Source organism: Salmo trutta, chromosome 24 (genome assembly GCF_901001165.1).
Source record: "Salmo trutta chromosome 24, fSalTru1.1, whole genome shotgun sequence".
In the NCBI taxonomy this organism is placed as follows: Eukaryota; Metazoa; Chordata; class Actinopteri; order Salmoniformes; family Salmonidae; genus Salmo; species Salmo trutta.
In genome coordinates this window covers 16970594-16997111 of record NC_042980.1, presented here as the reverse complement: position 1 = coordinate 16997111, position 26518 = coordinate 16970594, and the positions used below count along the sequence as shown (strand labels likewise).

The 26518-nt window shown below is 41.4% G+C and overlaps 1 protein-coding gene across 7 annotated transcripts; it reads left to right on the top strand.

Moving 5' to 3' along the window:
* LOC115160832 (glycophorin-C) lies at positions 1–26439 on the top strand. 7 transcript variants are annotated; one of them, XM_029711298.1, is made up of 8 exons: positions 4–284; positions 783–998; positions 1135–1275; positions 5314–5425; positions 5581–5815; positions 19538–19573; positions 22891–22932; positions 23912–26439. In XM_029711298.1, the coding sequence occupies exons 5-8, from the start codon at positions 5734–5736 to the stop codon at positions 24106–24108; spliced, it is 357 nt and encodes a 118-aa protein (XP_029567158.1). In that variant the 5' UTR covers positions 4–284; positions 783–998; positions 1135–1275; positions 5314–5425; positions 5581–5733; the 3' UTR covers positions 24109–26439. The 7 variants fall into 7 exon arrangements, with proteins under 7 accessions (XP_029567164.1, XP_029567165.1, XP_029567158.1 ...); XM_029711301.1 differs by having other exon boundaries at positions 1089–1275; XM_029711304.1 differs by lacking the exon at positions 5314–5425 and having other exon boundaries at positions 1–284; positions 5779–5815.
* The last annotated feature ends 79 nt before the right edge of the window (positions 26440–26518 follow it).

The following is a 26518-nucleotide window of genomic DNA, read 5'->3' as shown; positions in this document are numbered from 1 at the left end:
TTGGTGGAGTGGAAGAGATAATTAGTTAGGGGAATAGGTTTACAGGCACAGGGGGGGAAACAGTTCATGTGCTGCACAGCACACCCGGTTCTTAGGGCGAGAGAAAATTTGTTTTGGCTACAGACACTGTTAGGGTGAATTTCTTAAGGTGAAATATTTGTTAAGAGGGAGAACTGACTACCTTTAAATGTTCTGCTGCCTTGTTCTGAATAAGGGTTTCTTCTTGGAGAGTGGAGATAGAGAGCACAAGAAGGGGTTCTTGGAAACCTGTTGCTGTGCAGCTGGTGAGTGCATGCTCCCTTTAAGGTCCTTTTTGAAAACTATTTAGTATGTTTTTTTCCTGCATGCTTTTAATGCAGGGTAGTAGGGTAGAATTTTCTCTTGCACCCTGGGCAAAGTTAGAACTGTCTGTTACTGCTCTTGACTCATGACAGGTTGTCATAGTAACAGACCTGATGAAGACAGAGCTTCCTGAGTCTGTTTAGAGATATACTATACAATGGCATAGTTGCTATTAACAAAGCAGGAAACAATGAAGCAACTTGTTGATTAGTTGTTTACTTACACAAGCATCCTGCAACTGACATTTTGAGGCTTGTTATAACCAGTAGGCTATTTTCCCACCTCAACATTGGTCAAAGTGTTGCTGTGTCTCCTCACATAAGACACTTCTGTAAAGTTATAATTGAGGCAGACAGTGGTATGTAGCCTACATAGTTTTATACATCTATGAAGCAGTAGTCTGCATTTTATGAAAACTAAACACAAACTGCCTTTTTCAGCTTATGTGACGGTGCAGCTGTGAATGACATCTGCCCTCATTGTGGCACCCAGTCAGCCATTAGACACCTAACACGGAAAACTTTGGTCAGAATTCCTTCTGTGGTACATGAAGTTCAGAATCAATGCTTGGATTCTACTTGACGCCCTTGAGTCAAAACGTTATGATTATGACTTGACATTGGTTGGGTACTGCAAGACTCTCCAAGACACAGAAGGTAAGCTCCTGTAACCAGGTAGCTGGGGGGAGGGGGCTTGCACGTTGTGTATTTTGCTTTTCTAACACTCAACGGTATGTGGGTACGCAGAACCAAGCCCCTACCCCCATCAAAGTTGCCCGTCCCTGGTCCACAGGGTCTATTGCATGTGTTAACTTCATGCGGGAGAGAGGCAGCCATGATGATACCGATGAACAGACAGACGGGGATAGAGGGATAGAGAGAGAGGGAGAGAGAGGGAGAGAGGGAGAGAGAGAGGGGGGCCACAAACAAACAGGTAAGTGCCTCTCCAAGTTCATAGAGTTCATAGACTGATGATCTGTCTTAGTGTGAATCAATCTGATTTATTATATATGATCTCTGATTAAATGATAGCAGCTTAAGTTTAGAGGGTGTTTTGCATGAGCTAACTTCATGCAGGAGAGAGGCAGCCATGATTATATATATATTTTTAAATAATTTTGTAGAGTGGAGATTGATTAATTTCAGTTTGACCGTTCATGCCTACCTTTTCTTTATAATTTTTTTTTTAAACAGTGTCTGTTGCTGGTTATTATGACATTATTACAACTGTATTATAAGTAGAAAATATTACGTTAAAAACCACACATTATTTAGAGCAGAAGTAGTAACAATCTGACATAGGGGAAGTGAGAAAAATGCTAGGAAATTATTCATACAGTAGCAGAGAAAGAATACAAAAGGGTTGTTTACTTGAGTATATCCACAATAACATTCACACTGGTATTCAGTACAGTATGAATGGTCATGGCCCTAAGACTGATTGGACTGTACCAGAGTAAGTGACCCTCTGCAAGGCCCCCCTGTAATTTAATATTTGTCTTTATCCTTTTCTCTAAAAAGTCACTAATAATGAGCGTTAAAAACCTGAGCATTCACAGGGTTGGTGTGAGGAGGGCAGAAGAGGGGGGTGAGGAGAGTTATTCAGCTCTCCAGACTAAACTGTATATCTGACTGTTTGACTGCGATAAGGCTGTGCTCCATGCTTCCTCACAGCAGCACTTCCTCTGTTTGTTAGAAAGCTGTTGGGTCAGCATGCTGCAGATACAGGGAAGCAGAGGGAGGAGGGCTTATGGACCATGTCTGAGGGAATGGGATAGTATAGGCAGCCTCAGATGTTATTTTGTATTTGTTTTATTGTTTTAGAGGGTAGATCCACTTTAATATTGCAGATAGATTGTGGATTCTATCAATGTAATTGTCTGCATCATTTCCAATCCCCCATATATTTTGTCCTTCTTTATTATTTTCCCCTAACCCTATCACCCCTCCACTAATTGGAGTAAACAAATGGACAACAAAATGTAGGCTTCAACTTCCAGCTTATACATACTATATACATTTTACAGACATGGTATGTATATTTTATATTAGTTATCTTTTTTATTGTTTTTACTTGTTTTTAGTACCACCCTTCAGCTACCCTCAACCCCACCCATCTATCTCTGAAAACCATCCAATTTTGATTTCTAATTTCCATATATTTTAACTGTGCTTTAATGTTTCACAGAAGTTCTGAACCTTTCCATTCTCATAATTTCTACAGATTGTAAATTAAAGATGAACATTTTTACTAAGAGTATTATTATACTGAACAAAAATATAAACGCAACATTTAAAGTGTTGGTCCCATGTTTCAGGAGCTGAAATAAAAAGATCCCAGAAATGTTCTAAAAGCACAGAAAGCTTATTTCTCTCAAATTGTGTTCACATCCCTGTTAGTAAGCATTTCTCATTTGCCAAGATAGTCAATCCACCTAACAGGTGTGGTATATCAAAAAGATGATTAAACAGCATGACCATTACACAGTTGCACCTTGTGCTAGGGACAATAAAAGGCCACTCTAAAATATGCTGTTTTGTCACACAACACAATGCTACATATGTCTGATGTTTTGAGAGAGCGTGAAATTGGCATGCTGACTGCAGGAATGTCCACCAGAGCCGTTGCCAGATAATTCAATGTTAATTTCTCTACCGTAAGCCACCTCCAACTTCGTTTTAGAGAATTTGGCAGTATGTCCAACCGGCCTCACAACTGCAAACCACGTGTAACCACACCAGCCCACGACCTCCACATCTGGCTTCTTCACCTGTGGGATCGTCTGACAGGCTGACTACACCGCTCGTGTCGCGTGTGTGAGCGTTGCAAAATAAATTTAGAAATCTATATTATAGCAATATTCTGGAGATTATTTCATTTTCAAATAACCGAAAGTGAAAGGTTGTAATCTGAATAAAGGGAACAAGGCCATTTTTTAACCATTCTTACTAATCTGCTGGAAAACCATTTAGGACTTAAGTACAACTTTTGTATGACAGAATATTTTAGTGTCACGATCGTCAAAAGCAGTGGACCAAAGCGCAGCGTGGTAAGTGTTCATCGTATATTTTATTTTACCTCAGAACACTACAAAAAATAATCAAACAATGAATACGACCGTAACGTCTTGTAGGCTTAACAAGTAGTACAAAATAAAAGATCCCACAAAACAAAGGGAAAAACAGGCTGCCTAAGTATGGCTTCCAATCAGAGACAACGATAGACAGCTGCCACTGATTGGAAACCATACCCGGCCAAAACATAGAAAACAAAACATAGAATGCCCACCCACCTATCACACCCTGACCTAACTAAAGGTGCCCCCCAAAGGTGCGGACTCCCGGCCGCAAACCTGAACCTATTGGGGAGGGTCTGGGTGGGCATCTATAATCGGCGGCGGCTCTGGTTCCGGGCGTAGCACCCACACTGCCCGCTGATCCCCCCGCTTCTGTGTGTCTGGAGGAACCAGGCCGTGGCTAACCGCCGGAGGCTTTGGACCGCCAACCGCCGCTGAAGACTCTGGGCTAAAGGCCGCCGCTGAAGCCTCTGGGCTGCGGACCGCCGCTGAAGCCTCTGGGCTGCGGACCGCCGCTGAAGCCTCTGGGCTGCGGATCGCCGCTGAAGCCTCTGGGCTGCGGATCGCCGCTGAAGCTTCTGGGCTGCGGACCGCCGCTGAAGCCTCTGGGCTGCGGAGAGCCGCTGAAGGCTCTGGGCTGCGGACCGCCGCTGAGGCCTCAGGGCTGCGGAACGTCGCTGGAGGCTCCGGACTGGGGAGCGTCGCTGGAGGCTCCGGACTGGGGAGTGTCGCTGGAGGCTCCGGACCGTCGCTGCAGGCTCCGTGCCATGGATCATCACTACAGGTTCCGCGCCATGGTCACTGGAGGCTTCGTGCCATGGATTATCACTGGAGGCTTTGGACCATTGATCATCACTGTAGGCTTCCTACGGGGAGCTGGAACCGGTCTCACCGGACTGCGGAGACGCACTGAGGACCGAGTGCTCAAAGCAGGCACCGGCTTTACTGGGCTATTGAGGCGAACTGGAGGGAGATTGTGGGAAGCAGGCACAGGACTTCCTGGATTCTGGAGGCGCACTGGAGGGAGAGCGTGAGGATCAGGCACTGGACGTACTGGATTATGGAGGTGTATCGGAGAGAGAGTGTGAGAGGCAGGCACATGCTCACCATAATAAGCATGGGGAGTTGGCTCAGGGCTCACCCCTGGCCCAGCCAAACTACCCGTGTGCCCCCCCAAATGTTTTGGGGGGCTGCCTCTCGTTCTTCCCCGGTAGGCTCCGATATCTGTCAATGACTTGCCCCCAAGTCCAGTTTCACCTCTCCATCCATTCCATGTGTGACCAGGTGTCCATCTCTGCCTGGGCACGCTGCTTGATCCAGTCATGGTGGGTAGTTCTGTAACGAGGGTCGTACAAAGGGGACCAAGGCGCGGCGTGTAAAGTGCTCATATTTTACTTTAATGGAAACACTAAATCAAAACAACAAAAACGACCGTCAACAGTTCCGTCAGGTTACAAGGAACAAAACAGGAAACAACTACCCACAAAACCCAAAGGAAAAACAGGCTGCTTAAGTATGGTTCCTAATCAGAGACAACGATAGACAGCTGCCTCTGGTTAGGAACCATACTCGGCCCAACACAAAGAAATACAACACATAGAATGCCCACCCACACCCTGACCTAACCACATAGAAAAACAAACCCTCTCTCTCAGGTCAGGGTGTGACATTAGTAAGAGGTTCAATGCTTTAATATTTAGTAATTTCAGCCCTCCCTATTCATTATATAAATAGGCCCGTTTAATTTTGTCTGGTTTGCCGTTCCAAATAAAGTGGAATATTTTTTGCTCTATAATAAAAAAAAACAATTTGCTTGGTCTAGGCAGGGCCATAAGTAGATAGGTAAACTGGGATATGATTAAATAATTAATCGGCCTTGATTCTTGTTTTGACAGTTTGGAGTGAGATACTCAACAGGAGTGTGTCTTACATTGTATCTGTGTAGAAATGAAAGATGTCATCTAAAGAACAGAACAGCAAGACCTAGTGAATACAACAGTGCAACAGGTGTGTGGGTTTGTCTTTGTTCATGTGTGCAAGCATTTGTGTTTGTGTGTGTGTGTGTGTGTGTGTACAGTATACGTTTCTTTGCACCTATACTAAACAGGCTAAGAGGGATTAGGATATTTACATACCATCTTCTCTTACTTCCTTTCCCATAGAGATTTGATGCCAGAGAGCCGAGTAACACCCCCACACTCTTACATCAGGATACACCTTTACCCTCTAATTTCTGTCTCTCTCTCTCTCTTTCTTTTTCTCTCTCTTTCTTTTTCTCTCTCTGGACGTCCTGCCTAACACCCGCTCTGCTCGGCATGTGGAACTCCACGGCTGTGGCCTTTAACACGACTCCTGACCAGGCGAAACCAGAAGCCATGACACAACCCATGCCAACCAGTAAGTATTCTCCAACTGTCCAGTCTGGTACCCTTGAACCAGCATACAACTCTCTCTGCATGCCTGAGCAGCCTGGGCTGTGTCTTGCAGAACAGAAACAGATTGTAGTGTCACCTTCTGCTCCACTACAGTATTTTACAGGAAGGGATAATGGTTTGGAGTATGCGGGGTGGAGTCAGGGTGAAAGTACTAAAACAGATTCACTCTCACTGTACTGTAACTCTCAAGACCCCCTATACTCCACACTGTTGTAAAGCACACAGCACCTGACCTTATCTACCCCTGAGAGAGAAAAAATAGAAAAAGCACAACATATATCGAACACCTGGTAGTCTAAGAGGCATGCTGAGTGCTGCTTGTATTACTGGGTTTGGGCCAGGAGTGTTCCAATCAAGAAACCAAAACAAAATGAACAACAGCAAGCAGCTGTTTTATTTTACTCCTTGTGATCTTCCATTGTTGAGTTGAATTTCATCGTTTTTTAAATGTATTTATTTATTAGACTCCACCTGTGTGTGTCCTGTCAAGAGCTGCCTTGTAAAGTGGCCAAACATTGATAGAGCAGGAAGAAGATTGTTACAGTTGTTAGAATTTCTTTCAAGCATTGACATTTAAATGTTTTACATTTGAGTCATTTAGCAGACACTCTTATCCAGAACGACTGTTAGCTAGGTGAGACAACCACATATCTCAGTCATAGTAAGTACATTTTTCTTAAATAAAGTAGATATCAGAAAAGTAAAAGCATTTCCATACAGTTTCCATACATTAATGAACATTAGTAAGTACATTTTTCTTAAATAAAGTAGATATCAGAAAAGTAAAAGCATTTCCATACAGTTTCCATACATTAATGAACATTAGTAAGTACATTTTTCTTAAATGAAGTAGATATCAGAAAAGTAAAAGCATTTTCATACAGTTTCCATTCATTAATGAACATTTATATTTACTGTAATTCTCTATATTTGCAGTACATTTTCATTGCTATATGGAATATGGTGATGTGTGAAACTCACTCCTCAGCCTGAAGTGTCGCCACTTGCTCTGAAAAACTGCTAGCTTTTCGAAGGCGCCAACTGGTAAGACGCTTCGGGAAGGCGGTCATGTGTACTATAAAGGCAGATCTCCTAGGTCTCAGTGTGAGCTGAATCAGGAGGAAGCGGTACTCTCTAAGCTAGTAGCGTGGCGACCGTTACATATACACAAAATAGCTCTTACACATCCACAAATTTACTGAATGAAAGAAAATTACTAAATAAAATGTTAGAATCAAGAAATGCAAATTATATTAATCAATTGAATACTTTACATTTTGAAATATCCAGATGTTATAACGAGCAATATCTGAGGGTTTATACTTTTATCAGATCAATCAAAGTTCATAATTAAAATCTGATTTGACCAAAAACAAAAAATATATAGGCCTATATTTGAGCAAGTTTTGATATACAATACGATTTCATGTGGCGTGAAGAAAAACACAAATTCTCAGTCTATGAGAGTTCATCATTGAATATGTACTGTATTGACAGACAGGTAAAAAATATATACATTGTCACATACACCGAATAGGTAGAGTCAAATGTGTTGTTTTAGGTTGTCAGCTACCATAAGCCAAAAATACATGCGGGAAGTGCATGGTCATGTATACAAAAAATACCTAAGGCACATAAGTATGGAGGGAGGGGATTAAGTAGATTCTTGTCTGTTAGAAATGCCTTCACTTTTAAAAGTCAGGGCAACTCCAGCTATGCTATATTCACAGCTGTCATTGTGCGTGCTATCCATTGTGCGTGCTAGGGTTGTCTGCTAGGGTTTGGGGGAGACGGAGCAGGCAGGCGATATGACAGCTGTGAATATAGTATCTCCTCAGACCCCGGGCCCTGGGCCTGACAGTGGGGAATGTGTTGCCAGAGTGACAGCTAGACATCCACAGGATAAAAACAGTCATCTCTCACAACCAACCACTTTTACAGAGTTGTGGGATTTAACAAGGTGCAATCTTATCATGAGAAAAAGTATCCCCTCATTAGTGATGCAGTGACAAATAGTTAATCTGGCTGGATATTAGAAGCAAATTGCTCAGGCTGGGTTGAAGAAGTTATGAACATTTAATAGTATATATATATATATATATTCATCTCTGTGGGTTTCAGGATAAATTACGGGACCACAAAGTGAGGCTGTATGGAGAACACCACCACATGGGCCACAGGTTTAGTCAGTGTCTGTCTCGTCAGTGTGTAGATCAAATTTGATCTCCATACATCTGTACTATCTGGAGCATTTAAGTTAATGACATAATAGCAAGTCTTATCACTCAATACATCTGTAGGCTACTATGAGAGAGACAGTTATGGGCCAAAGAAAGAGGCAGGCAAGCGCCTGCAGACATTATAAAACTGTCTTTCAGGGCCTGATTGTTCCTTCTCCTATTTTCCGGTGATGCGTTTTTAAACCCCATTTTCATAACAGAGGAGAGGCAGCAGCAAACATCATTCTATTCGGCTACTTCAGAAAATGACTGGTTCTCCAACCCTTGCATAATAAGCTTTAGGAAGGGAGGGTAAAATTTTCCTCTGCACAAGTCTGTGAATGTATTATTTCTCCTTGTAAGCACGACATCCCTTTCACTGAGCACACCTGAAAGCCTGAAACGCGTAAAAGAATATTAGAGGGTTTTAGATTTAATTCGATATTGTGCAGTAACTACTGACAGGAATTAGGTTGAAGCAAAAAAGAGGTGATCACTTCGAGCTCCAATTATCTCAAAATAGGCGATGAAGACCCAATTTTGGAGACTGACTTGTCACTTTTTGATGAGGATAAGCTCCAATAACTCTGCTTTATGAGATATTAATGATTAAGCGAGCATAAAATGTGCCATCATGCTTGGCTGCTGATAACCCTAAAGTGCTAGGAGGGAAATGTGATTTTAATGTTAATTGACAATTACCTGCCACCATGCCTACAGGTTGAATCATTCCCTGCCTGTAGCACAAGACAATAACACCATGGGAGCCACAAAGTCCAGCATTTCGCTACACCTGCTTTAACATCTGCTAAATATGTGTATGCGACCAATGAAATGTGATTTGATTTGAAATAAAGTACATGTGTGGCACTGTCATAGGAGTGCTTTGAGATCATCCTCCCATTTTCATATGGTGGGACCAAAGATGGGTAGACACCTGGGCTCATTCAGGTGTCTATATCCTTCACCATACAACTGCGATATGACTGTAGTCAGCTTTGTGTTGTGTAGGAGACATGTTGTTGGTGAGCTGAGGATAACTAGCAGAGTGTGAGTGATTCTAGGGTTTATGTATGTAGGGCTTTTAGTTAATAACTACATGACGTCACGCACAGCCATGAATGCAAGATTCATTTAACCACACACTAAGGAGTATGTCAATTTGACCATATGTATACAGATCTGTTAACATCCATTTGCTCATCAAGCACCAATTGTGGACCGGGACACATTGAATAGGTGCATTAAATAGGTGTTGAAGAATAATGATCTGTTTTTCAACCAGCTGGCAGGGCTGTTCAAAAACACTGAGACAGCGACCTGATGTTTGTTTGGATAAGCTGTTCTGGTGGCTGTCACTCAACATGTTCTCATTAGCCTGCTATAGAAAAGAGGCCCTTTTCTATGTGTTATCAACTTTCACTGTGCTAGCTACCATGTTAACTTTCTGCAGCATATAACTGCAACCTATGAATAATCAGACATGGAAATAGAGCCATTATTTTCCCACACACACTAACCCCCAGTGCCCCTATCTTAGTTCACAGAGACAAGCATGTAGCATCTCAGACACAGAGTAAGGAAAGGACCCAGAATAATGGAGATTCTCCATTTTTAGTATGAAAGCATATGTGTCAGAGGAGCTGAGAGGAGATGACAGTAGAGCTGACCTTGACTTGTCTGGGCTGCTGGAGTTGTGCATTCGGGAGAGGCTGTGTTTGTGAGGAGGCAGAGAAGGAGATTTCCCCTTCCTCTGCTCTCACTATCAGGGTTTTTACTCTACTTTTAGACAGGTAGAAAGATTGATAGAGAGAGGGAGAGAAAGAAAAAAGCGGGAGAGAGAAAGAGAGCATGCTTGACAGAGGAGGACACAGACAAATACAGAGAAGCAGAGTGACAGAAGGGAAACAGTACGTGGCAAGCTGAGAGAAAGTGCTACAGAGATAGATTGAGCCTGGGATGGATGGAGTAGTTGGAGAAATCAATAAGAAATTAAAGGGAGAACTGGAGTAGAATTAAAGACGAGATGGGAACAGGAAATAACCCTTTCTGTTTTCTTGGAACAGGATGTGTTGTACTTAGAACTGTAGGGGTTGGAGGTATTTTTCCAGGAGATGAGGGAGAAGAGGAGGAGGATGTGTTTCTAAACCAGTGTGGAAAGAGGGGAGAGACCCAATAACAATCCCAGACTGGAGTCTCTGTAGTGTGTTTATCTTACTCCCCCCAGAGTCTCCTCCCCTATCCACTTCATCCCTCAGCTCCACGCTCCAGAGATAACAGGACAGATGTGCTGCCACAGCAGCAGCACCAACTACCTCACACTCTCCCTCTCTCCCTCATGCTGGTGCTATAGCTTCACACCAGGGAGGGCCAATCAGGTGCCTGGCAGGGAGGCTAGATGCTGGTCCTGGAGGACAGCTGTCCAGTACATTTTCCAATTCCCTTGGAGCGTCTGTCTTTCAGTTTCTGGAGACAGCAGAGGTGCTTAATTGATTCCACCCAGGGTAAAGGGTGAGAACCTCAGATGTTTATAGCACTCCCATACAGTGTAAATCTCAGTGCAGGAGTGTTACACACATATCTAAACTGAGAGAAAAGCAGGAGAAAATGGTACGGTAGCTCCAAAGAAGTTTCAGGCTCTAATATCCTCTGTCGTCAGTAACCACAGAAATGTTATGAGTAATATCTAAAAGTTGTTTCCGATTTTGTAAAAAATGTATAGCATTGGCAATGAATCAAATTCCAAATATTCGGGCGCAGGGTGCAGAGTTGAGACGCAGTTAATTAGGCCAAAACCATGGCAACAAACTTTCACTGCTTTTCTACAAAAGAGCAAAAGCCTTCGCCAGGCGCTGAACCTATCTGCCACAGTCTGGACTGTTTCTTATCTGTTTCTCCCTGATTCACTGGTCTCTCTGTGTGTGTCAACAGTAGTTAGCCCGGCAGAGAACAGACCTCTTTGTATATCCCCATAGGCGGTAAGGCAACGGGGAGCACAGGACAAGGCACCATCTGTCCCCAATAATCCTCAATCATGCCTGAAGCAAGTCATCTGATCCTGTCATAAGATTTCATAGCCATTAACAATCTGGACCAGACTCTTTCCATTCCCCCTTTACCCGGTCAGCAATGGGACAACTGCTGTACCTTTTACACTACAAGGAAAGAAAGGAAGAAGAACAGAAATGGAAAGTAGTGTTCTACAGTTGCCAGTGCCATATGATTGGAAGAGATAGGGTCTCCAAGCTATATTCCCAGCCAGATTTGACCCCCAAGGCCAACCTGGACTCAGTGGAAGACTTAACATAGTAAACGAAAATCCGGGACGCTCAAATTAGTATTTTGTTTACTATGTTACGTCTAGTCTATAAGTCCGGGCTGCCAAGGCAGCCAGTAAGAGAGATGGATTAGTTTGCTGCCTACCAGTGTCTTTCCAAGAAGAATGAGGAGAAGACACGGGAAAGGGTGTTTGTCATCTCCTTCAGCCTGTCGTGTGAATGTGTTTGCATTATGAAGTGGGGTTGGAAGTGGACTCAGGTTGACCGTAACTCTCTTGAGGATATCCCCCCTGTTGAAGTCAATGTAACACAAATACCATTGTTCAGCTTTCATTAAAAACAGTTCCCAAACCATAACAATTCAGAAGGATAGACTAATTCATGAAAGGCATGTTTACATACCATTATGGGCCTCCATGGTCTCAAACAAGTTCATGAACCCTAACTTTTCTTTGTTGCTTATATTTGCCTAAGATTTTATTCTGAAGTACAATGCAACCATTGGTTGTTCTCCAAAATAAAACGTATGCTCATTATTGTTCATAAGCCACTCTGACGCAAATACAATTGCGTTGCCATAATTCACAGGGGGAAAGATCTTTCTTCCTGCTGCCAGTAACCTTTAGCCTCCAATTATTTTCCCTCTGTGTGATTTTGTAATGATGAAGTGTGGTCCTGCTATTGAATCGGTACAGGGGAGCACTGAGGTAATTGAAAGGATCTGAGGGAAAGTGATTTCATTTCTCAAATAACAATCCCTGAGGCAGTCTCCAGCTGACAGTGTCTGATTAGGACTAATAACTGTTTCAGCCAGGGGGCATATGTTACGTTTTAAGTATTAGTAGCCTAAAGTTAAGATGACAACTGTTAGCATAGCTGGTGGACTGGTTAACTTCGGTCAGTCAGGTCAAGTAAGGCTTTCGCAACATGCTGGTATAGTGATCTGATCTGCCAGATGACATCATGTTTATTGAGGTGTCTATTTGTTTGATTTTGATGATTGACACACATTCAGGGCACCACCTCCTTCTCTAAAGGTGTGTGACTTTCTCAATCTATTGTCTGTATTCCTCATTTCGTGTTGTAGTAAAGTAAAGGAGAAAGGTAAAAAACAGGGAGAGTGATGCTGCTACTATATGTGTCCAACACAATGTTTCCAGTTTATTTCCCGAACCTGCAATAGGTAGGTCCTATGTCCTCAAACAGTTTTTTCACAATTTGGCAGTAGACTCTTGGGCTATGTCCAGTCAACCAGCCATCTTAACCCTGTGAGACCCAAGCGTTTTTGCAACACTTAGAAAAAGAACTCTAGCTAAGAACGTTTGTTTCTCTATTTTCTTTCTACAGAATCACTACATCATAGAGAAGACAGGAGGACACACAGCAAGAGATACTGGGTCTAAGGAGATTAACTAGGTAGTGTTTGACATGAGTTTACGACCTGTTGCATTTTTGCACTTGGAGGTTTCACAGGGATAAGAGACAAACAGTATTTCCCTTCCAGCTTAATTTTCCAATATGATCTCCCTGAAACATAATATTATTTCCCAGTCACTAAATAACTATATATGTGACCTGGTGACCAATGGGTCATTCACAATCTCCCACATGTCAACTCTCTCAATAATTCAGAATCCATTTTTGCCTCTGAAAGATGAAAACATTTCCTTCATGCAATTTTAAACTGACCTTGTGCTTGGTAAACACTATTTCTGCAAAGCTCCTCATTTATTTTTCTGAGCCATCGACTCCAGTTGAATTTGTTATCATTTTTCACTTTATGTTTTGAAGTGAGATCGGACAGTGTCATCAAACAGGATGTGCAGAGGGCCAGCCCTGCTTCACCCAGTGACTCAGGAAACATGTGTCCACAATGTTAGATATAAATCTTTAACTGGTCACTCAGGCCCCAGATTATAATTGGTTTGACAACCAGTGCTTGAAACCAAACATCCAAAGCCTAAACACCCAGTCTTACACGTTCATGAATTATGACAAGTCAATGTCAGACAACGAGAATATATTACAGAATCATAACACTTTATTTATTTATTTGGAATACTACAGGATATAATTCCAAGAAATGATACATTTTTGCATCCTTCTCACAACGATATGAAGCTTCCCTGGAGGTTTGACCTAAAATATATGGTTATTCGATAGGTTGTAAGGCTCCTGGTAACAAGTCTCTGAGAGGGGATCTGGGGCGCACCCTAATCCATCGTTCTGACAGCTCTGGGCCCGACAAATAAGTGACACTGCAAGTGGGGGAGAAAGATAATTTGTTTTGTCTTCTTAATCAGAGCTGCGATATTGGATCCAATGTTGTATTGAGAGCCGTCCTCATGGTGGCATGGTAAATTATAAGATGCCAATCTAGAGGCTTCCTCAACAGGTTAATTACTTTTAGAGTATTCCATGGTAGTCCGATGATAACATTGTCATCGATCATTCTAGTAGAACTTTGATTTTGCAACAGAACTTGCAGACAGAGACTACGGAGTCTGAGAGGCTGAGTGTGAGAGAGATAGCGAGAGAAAAGCCTGAACACAGCCAGATACAGACAGAGGAAAGCAGAGCAAGAATGTTGGGGAGAGGCAAGGAAAGATAAGGGAAAATGGAAAGTAATGCCAAATACTTGAGACACAGTGTAATGGTTGAGTGTAATGGTTCTGGGGCGTGGGTGGAAGGGATTGGAGGGGCCAAACATGTTTTATTACAGTACAGCCCACTGGATTACAAACAAGAGTTTGTGCTGAGGTGTGGCTGCCCTGTAGCCTCAGTCTAGAAGCCCCACCCCTCTTTTTTTATCTTCTCCTTTCACTCTTCCTCTCCCTGTCTTTTTATATAATTCCAGGTTTTTTCTCGCATTGTCTTTTTTTCTCTCCATTTGTCCCGGTTGCTTTCCCTCTCGCCACACCCTTCAGACACCTGCTTTCTGCAAGTTGTTGGCCTCCTCACTCACTTGCTTCCTTCCAGAGCTGTGATTGAAATGTTGTCATTGAGAATTCTGGTCCCGGTTAGAGCCTCTGTCAGAAAATGGATAAGGGTTGTCAAGGTAGCAACGAGCAGCGAAGTAGCCATGGAAGGAAAGGGGAGAGGGATGATCATGGCACATGGGTAGGTCTGCGAGAACCAACGCTCCACATACTTAACTTGTTACAACACAACACATAACATTTGATAAACAACCTCAGGTTCCAAGGAGCGCTCCCTCAAGGACCAATTTTCTGATAGGATCTCTCGTACAATCATGCCTACAGCCAGAAGAAATATGCTTTCCACTTTTGATGGGATGCCTGATAATAAAAAATGTTCAACACTGAAAATACAGGTTTGTAAAGCCTGTCCAAGTTTAACACAAAATGGTGTCTGACAAGCTTAAAACTCCAACTCATATATATGATATATTGGCCTTTTACGGGGGAAACCCACTCAAGGCTACCTACAGACCTGGTCTTCTTCTGTATACGGCATTTCACTCCACAAATTAGCTTTACGTAGTATCCTTGGCAACAATTACAAGACCTCAGACTTAATCATATTTTACCTTAAACACAGACTGTGTATTACCTACTGTTTCTCAATAGGCCTAGATGAAGTGTACTGATAATTGTGTTTATTCAGTGGACCCTTTGGAGAAGGTAACAGCTGACTGTTTTGTTTTGAAAATTGCATTCTGTATCTACGAGATGGATTGAGTTTTGTTTTGTACAGTCTGTATTGATTGAGATACCCAGCCAGATTTCATTACATGAAACTTTGAAGCCATTTTTTTTTACTACTGCACTCTCTCACGCTCTGCCCGTATGCGGTAGACAGAACTATTCTGATGATGACTTTGCTGTGTGTCTGTTTGTAAAGACTTCATTGCAAGTTCATTACTGATGTTTCCATATTGCCAGATTGCACTGGCATTGCTTGCATTTCATCAAAGCATCTGACATTACTGCTGTTGAAAAGATTGCACTATTGCCCTCCCAATCAACCTAGTCTAAACTAGCAGAAGAAAGAAACTCATTAGAATGTGTTGATTAGTTATGCCTGGCAGACCGTTCACAAGTTATTCAAATGTGTGTCGTTCTGCTGCTTCGTTTCTCAGGCGGTCATTTACTTTCATTACCATCTCTGGAGATGATGATCAACCTGCATCACTGCTACAGAATGCACTAGATAGAACAATGCTGAGTAGTTTGGTGCCTATCTAGCCTAAATGGCTGCCATGCAACTTGAACTGTGTTTTGCAGGAGATCTCTAAACACACAAGGGCATGCTTTCTGCTAATACTGAACGTACAGTTCATCAGTAAAGATACCGTCTAATGTAAGTGTTTATCCTAGAGCTGAGTAATTAGCATTCACAGTGTTAAATGGCTGTCACGACTTCCGCCGAAGTCTGCCCCTCTCCTTGTTCGGGCGGCGTTCGGCGGTCGACGTCGCCAGCTTTCTAGTCACCACCGAGCCATGTTTCCCTTTTAGTTTAGTTTTGTCTTGATTACACACACCTGGTTTCAATTCCCTTATTATGTTCCTTATTTAACCCTCTGGCTTACCTTTCTGTTTTGTCCGTGATTGTTCGTTATCAGTGGTTGTTGGAGGTGTTCTCCTCACACTGTTGTTTCCTGTTGGAGATTTTGCTTGTGTTTATGAGTAAACTAGACTGTTTCACTCAAACCTGTGTCCTGCACCTGACTCCGCTACGTCTCCAAACCCAGTTCATTACAATGGCAGTATAAAGAAAATATGAAGTGGAGGTTCCCATTAGAGATCTGTTTTTACCTAATGAACTCATAGAGGCTGGTCAAACCTCTCAGATGAATAATTTAAAATGGCATGTCTGCATGGTTTCAGAGCTGATAAGATGCCTCCCTCCCCAGCCTCCCACCGCTACCCAATCCTTTCCTCCGTATCCTTATCACAACGTGACTTGATGTATGAAGGGCTATATAAATAAATTTGATTTGATTTGACTTGGAGGTCAGTGCATGAGTAGAGTACAGTATGTGAGGGAAATATTAGTCTGGAACATGGAAGAGAAAAGGCAGCTTTGGCCAGCTCAAACAAAGTAGCCATTTTGATTAGCGAAGCATGATTGTTTTCTCAGACAACAATGTGCATGTAGCCAAGAAAATATGGTAAGACTGGATTGCAGTCCATTGTACATACCCATACCTACCCACACATACCTGTACATTCTGCCTTTTGTATAGTCTATCAGGGAGTTGTGCTCTTGGACTTAATGGAAGCAGTAAGCTCAGGCTTTCAGTTCCTCAGAATGGCTATGAGCTACTGACTCAAGTGGCGAAATAAAAGCAATTCTTCAGTCAGTCATTTATTGCCCTTTCATTGAATAGTCCATTTAGATATTATTTTTGTTGTACAGCACCATACCAGTCTTACTCTGACAGTGCTCTTACTGCAGGGGATAAATAAGAAATATGTTTTCTCCTTTAAGTGATGTGATGAGGAAAATGATTGAGAAAGCCAAAGTAATTTTTTTTGTACCTGCAGTGTGTGGGAGAGGCAGGGTTCAGAACACATGTATATGAATTATAGACCAACGTTTTTAAAAAGTAATAAAGTCAAATATGTTTGGAGCCCAGGCAGGGAGTTTGAGGTGAATGAAAGATACAAGAGACAAACCCTGCATATTAAAACTCTTCTGCAAGGATTAAGTTCCCTTGGCCGGCAAATTGAAATATTTGACATTTTACTCAGGAGCGTTATCTTAATGCATTCTAAGACCCTGACATTGGGAGAAAGTTCATTGTTCATTTATGGAGACCTTGCAGTCTCAAGACCAGATGAGTAGGTTTTGATGTGATTGGTTATGATTTCTCCTGGTTGCTTACGTAACGTATACCTAGTAATATTGTTGCTAATGGTTGGTGCTTAGCTCAGCCACAAACAAAAATGCTATACATTGACCATGCTATAGGCTTGTGTATCATTTTCTTGACATGCAGTATATGTATTTAGAAAATTCAGTACACAGTATAATAAGGGAGAAATAAATAAAGGGAACTGCAATATTATCATGTTTAACCAAGACACAACCACTCCACCTGCCAGAACTCCAAAGATGTGCATTTCATTTTAAAGGACACTAAGTATTTCGATTTTTCAGACAGCTGCATGAGCAGCCCTCAGCATGTTAAATAATACAAGACGAGCATCCTTCTACCGAAAGAGGAAGAGCAGAGAGAGAGATGGGGGAAGAGAGAGGTATTTATCCAGTCATTTAGTGGATGTTTTCACCCTCAGTTAGGCACAGGCAGCGGGCCACAGCTGAGCTGTTTGCTGACGGAAATCAGGAGTCAGCCATATCCACCAGACAACGACAGGTGGGAAATACAGTTGAGAAACTGCCCTTGCAGCCCATCGATATTAAAAAGTTTGAAATCTCTGAGGTGAAACTGTGCTTTGAACACCGTCTGTTCAATCCTTGAAATTCGAAGGCTGTATTGAAGAGTTTGCAGTTTTTTTTGCAGTGTTATCAAAATTCATATCTGGCATCTACATATTTGACACTGAATTTTTATGTTAGTCTCCCAATCTCCCATGTTGTTTGATAGGCTCTGCTTCTCAGACTGAGATGAAGATTATTCTCAAGACCCTTCTGCCACTTCATAATTGGAGAAGCATTGGTCCAACAAGCAAAATGATCCCAAATATTTGAGAGAAAAATTTAACAGAAACTCACCAACAAGTACAAGTTAGTAACAACACCACAACTGTTGATTTGATTTGAGACATAATTGTGTTGCGACAGCATGGATGGCCTCAAGTGACCGCTGCCAAAAAACCAAGAGTGTTATTGTCATGGTCGCTGGCATCTGCATTCACCTCTCAAGACTTATCACATCTCCATTAATGACATCCCCTATGCCAGCTGGCCCAGAGAGGGAACCAGGAAATTGACTGTCCAACTGCAATACCTCTATACTGAAAACTACTTTAGAGCACCAACTCTGCACTACGTGATAACATTTTCATTAAGATTGTCCCATGCAGTCTGATAGTGTGAGAAGCAAGATGCCAGCTTTTCTAACATTTAAATGGATATTATTTACTTTTCCTTACGATGGCCACTAAATTGGACAGCCATTTAGGGACCAAGAGCCACTAGAGCTAGATGCAGCCAGGCTTTAGCATATATTTATTTCCTGAGAATATCATATCAGCACAGTGTCAGCCACAGATCTGCAGGGTGGAATTAATTTGGCTTCCAGTTCCCCCTTCCTTCCTACAGGGAGACACTTACCAGGCCTGCTTCACAGCCGGCTTTGGGCAAGATTAACGCCACTTCTGGGAATGCGATGAAAGCAGTGTCTCGTTCCCGGGGCAAACTCTTCTGCGGATGTGTCGGCGAACGAAGTGAAAGAAGGAGGTGATGCACGTTGGCTAATGCTCTGTGGCATCCAATACTCACCACCCTCCTCACGCCTTTGCCTGCCTGTCGGCCTCTTTGGCTTCTGGTGAAGGGAAGAGAAATCTGCACTTGGATGTAGCTTAGTGGTCCCCATCGGGGGCAGTGCAGATGTCCCGCTCTCCATGTCGCGGCAGCGAGTGGATCTTGCTAACGAGGCTAACGAGGAGACACCTCCGGGCGAGACAGGCCCCCCGTGTTTGCTTGGCAAATTTATCAGGGATTTGAGCTCTCTCCTCAGCTCTCAGATCTTGGCTGGCCTGATTAAGTGTAGACCATATAAAGAAATTAAACTTAACCCGTTCCCCTACCCTGAATTATGGATGGATATATTTTGGTTTTTAAAAAAGGATAGGATGCCTCTCTCTGAATTTCACCATGCATCTTAGTAGCAGCTTAAACTATTGACCTCCTTACTGCCTCATGTGATGATGAATCTTGCCTTAAGCAAAGTTGCTATTTTTTCCAGCAGGGTTTCCTTGCAAGTATTTGAAATTATGCATGGACTTGAAAGAGTGCAGTTCTGTAACAAAATATTGAGTAACATTGTCTACCTACACTTTATAAGAAGTATAACAGTTATAGCTGTTGTGTAATTATGTAAAAGTATTGTTTCAGCGACTATTCATATATAGTAAGACTGTGATGTTGAAAAATGTATTATGATTATACATTTCTGGAGTGAAAGTGATATTGTCTTCTGAATCTTCCACTGTATTCTACAACCAAGCACTGCTTGCTTTCTTTGTATATTCACAGGTCTGAGTGAAGCAGCAGACATAATAACCCCTGTTGGTGAGTTTATTTTTCGATAAAGTATCTTAAGTTTCTGCATTCTGAATAATGTTATGCATTACGAAATCCAATCTAGATTTTTACAAGGGAATGAGATTGCATAGAGGTATCCTGTCTTCTATCTGATAAACAGCGATAATACACCACACTAAAGAACGGTTATATTTAGATAAGACAAAATACATGCCGCTCGGCAGCAGACACAGGGTGTTTCTCAATATGCATACTACCGTGCTCCACACTCTCATGCTCCGAGTGCATACTCCCCGAGGACGTTCTCTTGAGTATGTTCTTTTGAGGACAAGAGTGTGGAAAACACATAAAACATTACATTTCAGAAGTACTCGCACTCCCCCTAATGTATTACCTGACGCTGCATCTCCCCATTCACTGAACATTCTTCCAACCAGGACAATGGCAACAATAGAGGCAAAACAAGATATACGCAAAGCAAACGTTTTACTTCATAATTGTCAGCTAGATATATGTGAATCGTAGTAATCTAGCCACCCAGCAAGTTAAACAGGCAACAATAACCTAAAACTAATGTTATACAAGGTACATTGTCCTTGTGTAGCTAGCTACCAATTCTTCATGGCTAGCTTGCTAGTCAGTAGGCCCTATTGAGTTACCCATTCACTGAACCTTCTTCCAGCCAGGACAATGGCAAGAGATGAAACAAGATATACACAAAGCAAACATTTTACTTAATAACTATCAATTAGCTATATGTGAATCGTAATAATGTAGCTAACCAGATAGTTTAACAGGTAAAAATGACCTAAAATAAATGTGATGCAAGGTAGATGTAAATTCTTTGTGGGTAGCTAGCTAACAATTCTTTGTGACTTTCTGGCTAGCTAACAATAGTAGCTAGCCAATTAGCCCTATTGACTTAGTATGGGCTTGCAATCTACAGTACGTAAGCAGGTAAACATGCCAAAATTAACACAGCATGTATTTACTAACATATCAAGATAAAATATTGTAGTCAGGCAATATATGAGATGTGAATAGGTAACATTCCATTCCAAAGTCGGAGTGTATTTTCTCTCGCTTCAGCTCAAATAATGGACGTACTTGACTTCAATAAATGTTACGTAATTTTTTACATGGTTGCGTCATTATTTCTTTGCATATTTTCCTTTGAAGATTGCAACGATGCATGCTTCAAAATATGTACAAACAGTGTACGCATTCGAGAAGTGCCCTTCGTGCTCCGTTTCACATACTTTGATTTGGACACGTACTCCGATCCTCCCGTGCTCCAATTTGCATGCTCGGAGCACGGTAGGGAGAAGAGAGGGTCTGTGAGTCTGCATCTAAAATAGCCAATCATATTTGGATCAAGATTGAATGACTTATGGAATTCATATGCATATTGAGGCCCCCAGAGCAGGCAAGCATTCGTCAAAGTCCATAGGCCTAAAGTTGATGTTTTTTACACAATTGAAGAAAATTAAAAATTAAAATCTTGATTTAGTACACAGTAACTGAATGGGCCACGCATCCTGGACACTGTCCCATCCCAGCTGCTTCACTTCACTACTCTGTTCCCACAACTACACACTGAGGATCTGTTGTTGAATTTCCCTCCCTCCGTCCCAAATGAGAAGGCTTTGTTAGGGCTTTTTAATTGCTGAGAATGTGTCCACATCATAAACAATGCATCGAGATGAGGATCTAATGAGTGGGCGAACACCAAGATGTGTTTCGGGTGATTAGGCATTAATGAGGCTGCCTTTTAATTGCGCACTTTGGGGTCTCCATTAACTAATCACTATTTTGTTCTTCCTTTCTTTCTTCCTTCTTTAGCTATAGCGCTTTCTCATGCTTGCAGGGATCGATCTCCATTTTGGATTTAACGTTGTGTTTTTATAAATGACATGGTTTCGGCTTTGACTGACTGACTCTGTGACTCTGTCCTTCAAAGAAAGTCAAGTCAAGATGGGCAGATGTTGCCTGTGCAATAATTCATGATTACCTTTAATCACTTTCTTTAATGAGAGTTTTGTCCCCCGGTGACGGATACAAAGTACCTCTCTGCACACACACACACACACCAGGGAGACAGCTGTCTATAAAAACAAACCTTTATGAAACATTTACATTTGTTAAAATAACAAAGTAAAGCCTGGGGAAACTAAATATTAATGTGGTTCAAGATACATGGGATAAATTGAAGATAAAATAATTGTTCTTACAGCGTTATAACTACACACTGTACTTTAGCCATCTATGTAACTTATGTAAACCTACACTACCGTTCAAAAGTTTGGGGTCACTTAGAAATGTCCTCGTTTTTGAAAGAAAAGCACAATTTTTGTCCATTAAAAAAACATCAAATTGATCAGGAATACAGTGTAGACGTTGTTAATGTTGTAAATGATTATTGTTGCTGGAAACGGCAGATTTTTTTGTAATATCTACATAGGTGTACAGAGGCGTACAGAAGCCCATTATCAGCAACCATCACTCCTGTGTTCAATTGGCACGTTGTGTTAGCTAATCCAAGTTTATCATTTTAAAAGGCTAATCGATCATTAGAAAACCATTTTGCTGATTAAAGAAGCAATACAACTGTCTTTCTTTAGACTAGTTGAGTATCTGGAGCATCAGCATTTGTGAGTTTGATTACAGGCTCAAAATGGCCAGAAATGGCTCAGATGTGCACCGGGGCCTCCCACTCCTCTTTCTATTCCGGTTAGAGCTAGTTTGCTCTGTTCTGTGAAGGGAGTAGTACACAGCATTGTATGAGATCTTCAGTTTCTTGGCAATTTCTCGCATGGAATAGCCTTCATTTCTCAGAACATGAATAGACTGACGAGTTTCAGAAGAAAGGTCTTTGTTTCTGGCCATTTTGAGCCTGTAATTGAACTCACAAATGCTGATTCTCCAGATACTCAACTTGTCTAAAGAAGGCCAGTTATATTGCTTCTTTAATCAGCACCACAGTTTTCAGCTGTGCTAACATAATAGCAAAAGGGTTTTCTAATGATCGATTAGTCTTTTAAATGATAAACTTGGATTAGCTAACACAACATTCCATTGGAACACAGGAGTGATGGTTGCTGATAATGGGCCTCTGTACGCCTCTGTACACCTATGTTGATATTACAAAATCAGCCGTTTCCAGCTACAATAGTCATTTACAACATTACAATGACTACACTGTATTTCTGATCAATTTGATGTTATTTTAATGGACAAAATATGTGCTTTTCTTTCAATAACAAGGATATTTCTAAGTGACCCCAAACTTTTGAACGGTAGTGTATATGAGCACATCTGAAATCCCTTTCTTTTTGCCTCGTTAGATTGCGACGTGGGTGATGGATACTTTGATGCCATACTAGGAGGTGAGTTATAATAGAGTTCTTATCATGCCCAGAACATTCAAAGGGTTTCCATCAGCTTTGCTTCCCTCTGCAAACCTCATCCAAGTCAATATGGCTGATGGATTTGATGCTGGAGGCAGACATCCTCCTTAGTTTAACGATGCAACACAAAGACATCGCTTTCCCTTTCTTTCAAAGCAGCAGTCTGCTAAATGTTTCGGAACAGAGCTATTTAAAGCTAATTTCTGGAGTCAGCCAACCAACGGGACAAATTTTACATATAATGGCACTGCTATTTTTATGGCACAAAATACTGTCCTTGTCTGCCAACAGCTGTAACAGACCACAAAATATGCATTTAAAAAGACACTTTTTGTCCTTCTTCTGCCAGTAATGTGTTCAAACTAGAATCTAGCGTGAAACTGACTTTTTATTATCAAGAGACTGGCATTCCACAAAATAGACAATTAAGTTGCAAAACATCTTCACAAGTTGTGATTTTTGGCCCAAGACAGTTTTTTCAAACTTAACAGGTCACTGTAGGACAATGTGTCTCTCCTACCACATTACCGCTACCATTCACTGTTGGCAAACCATCACAATGAACTTTGATTGAACTATTGTCCTTTGAAAATAACAGAGAAACAGTTGTTTAGGCCTGTACTTGTCTCTGAACACCACATTATTGAACAAACTCTTGTTTTGTATTGCACTCTGTTGGCAGATTTAAGCTTGATAAGTATTTGGAGATGCATATCCCTTTTGGTTTTGGGTTGGCGTTTACCAACCATCAAGGAACAGTCGTCTTTCTGATCCACATACAGTCCAATGACTTTGCCCATTCAAAGATCAATGACACTTCAATGTCGAAGTCCTGCCTGTGCAGAATCGCGGGCTATTGTGAAAAGCATCCCCCATTGTATTTTGTCATTGTGATAGTGAATTGTCATTGTGAGACCAAAGTCCTTGCTGTAACACCCTCATCTATCTCCATTTGCAGCTGTCATTGCTGCTGTGGTCCTGGTGCTTCTTTGCTTGGCAGTGGTAGTGATTCGCTACATGTACCGGCACAAAGGCACCTACCACACCAATGAGGCCAAGGGCACTGAGTTTGCCGAAACAGCGGATGCGGCACTTCGAGGCGACCCGGCTCTGCAGGATGCCATGGACGAGAGCAAGAAAGAGTACTTCATCTGATCTCAGGAGCGGCACCCCCTGCTGTTTACAATGAACTTTAGTCTGCCGAAAGAAGTGTATTTTGGGGTTGGAGGATAGAAAAGCTTGGAAAGGGAGTGAAAATGCCCTCACCATACTGAGGCTCAGAGTGACAGATCAGACAATCTACCAAAGAAACATAAGATGCATCTTACGATAATATCAATTCAGTATTCTTCCCCCTATCTGTTTTTCTCTCCAATATATTTGGCATATCACCAAGCATATATACTTTTCAAAACACTGCCTTTGCTATTAGGAGGCTATATTTGTCATGCAGAAGTGGGGAACTGTCAGGAAAAAAGCTTCTTAGGAGGATCTAAGGCACCCATAGACACCTATGCCTTCTGTGGAAAAAGCAAGAGTATTCCTAGAACACAGAGTTGGAATTAATGGACCCTTCTCAAAGATGTCTATGATGAAAGTCAAGGAAGTGAATGGATGTAGAATTTCTCTACAAGCTCACAAAACTAACTGTATTTTCTAATGGTATTGAACCCAAAGCAAAATCAATTTTGGAATGAAGAAACCTCTCAATAAATTGTAGGAGGAAAACATGGAACAAATTATGTCGAAGGAAGCAACTTTTACAGTACGAAATTAATCACCAATTGACCCTTACCAAAATCCTGAATATGTCTGGTTGCTCCCAGAATTACTTTTGAAGAACTTTTATTTGGATTGTGAATGTCAATTTGTGAGTGTTCAAGGGAATGCCTTTAGCATTGGTTAATAACTAGTTAATTACAGATCCAAAGAGATAAAGTCAGAGCTGAACAAGCTAAAACTGCAGGAAGACCTTGCTGGATGAGGTTAGTTGTGAATACCAATGTGATGCTCTGTCTTAGACAGGGAGGATCAGGGTTCAAACAGGTTCCTAATGACATTTTCTCACTAGTAGCCTGTACGCTGACTAAAATTAATTCCAAGTATATTGACATGCTATTTCGATAGCCACAGAAAACCAAACATATTGTGGTCTTCCCATCCTGATTTGGGCTTAATAAATTACACAAACTAAAAGTATTGTGCTGATTGTGTCCATAAAATGTTTAGCATGAACATTACAGACCTGACATGACTTTGTGAGCACCAGAGGTTCCTGTATGAATGTCTAAAGGTGGATAAGTGTTGTGATCTGGTCCAGGCCGTAACCATATTTGTAGAACTATTTTTGGGGCTATTTCTTGGAACACTGTAATGATGCTTTTTAAATTTCCTTGCTAAGGAAAAATATTAAAGTACAACTCATTCAGCTGTAACTGCACTGACTCAGTGAAACGACAACTGCAATCATTGGATATTGTTTGTGACTTTCCGCCAGGATGATACTAAACAAAAATGAGAACACCAAGGATTTTTTTTTTTCAATTAATTTTATCGTGGTGGAAATGGCAACTGAAAATAAGCCCCCCCATGCTCCAAATCTCGTTTCAATTCCCCAAACCCTTTTTCTCTTCTCTGCTGGCTTTGATTAATGTGAACTTTTCTTTGTCTCCATGATTGCCAAGTTCTAAAAGAAAAGAAATGACCGTTTTCTTGATTAAAAAAAAAGGTTTGTTAGAAAGGACAATGCAAGATGGCTCCTTTGCAAATTATGCTTTGATAACTAGTGCTGATGCAAACAAGTATAAGACACATACGCAGCAATATAATTATTCACTCTCCTGAGGGCGGACACTTTTTTTTAGATCACACCTTAAATGGAGAGTAAGACAATTGCTACCAAAATGTATTTCATCTCTGCTGAAGATAATGAAATTCTCTCTAGCTTGTAATTTCCTAACACAAGATAAAAATGAAAAGACTTGTAGTAAGAGGATGCATGGCTATGCCAAGGCATAGCATTTAACAAAAGCTGTTCCAGAACTGAAGATACCTTGATCCCAGAATTGTGCATCATTTGTTTTCTTTTGGCCCTCTTTGCAATAGTGCATGTCATTGACTTTCACTATAAGTGTATTTCATACATTAATAGCAGCTTTCAAACTGAGAGCTCTCTGTAACTACAGTTCATTTGTTTGTTTTTTCATTCTTAACTGACAGGAGACCACTGACATTGAGAAACAGAGAGGGAAGATCTGAGCTAGCCTCAGCAGCAGTAAGAAATACAACTTTACTCTCTGTTTCTTTTGCACTGTGGGATTACCAGATTCAAGTGGCAGGAATTTACTCTTTACGTCCCCTTCACCTTGAATGTTTTCTTAACTGTTGAATTATTCATGTTGGCGCATTATTTTGAAGCTCAAATGTTTTATTTATTTCCAGGAGGTAAATCCAACTAAAAGCAAATAAAAGGCATTCTAAGTCAAATGTACTATTTCCAAGTTTTTGAAAATGACATATATAAATGTATTATTAAGTGAAAAGTGCTGCTCGGGTTCAGAAGTAT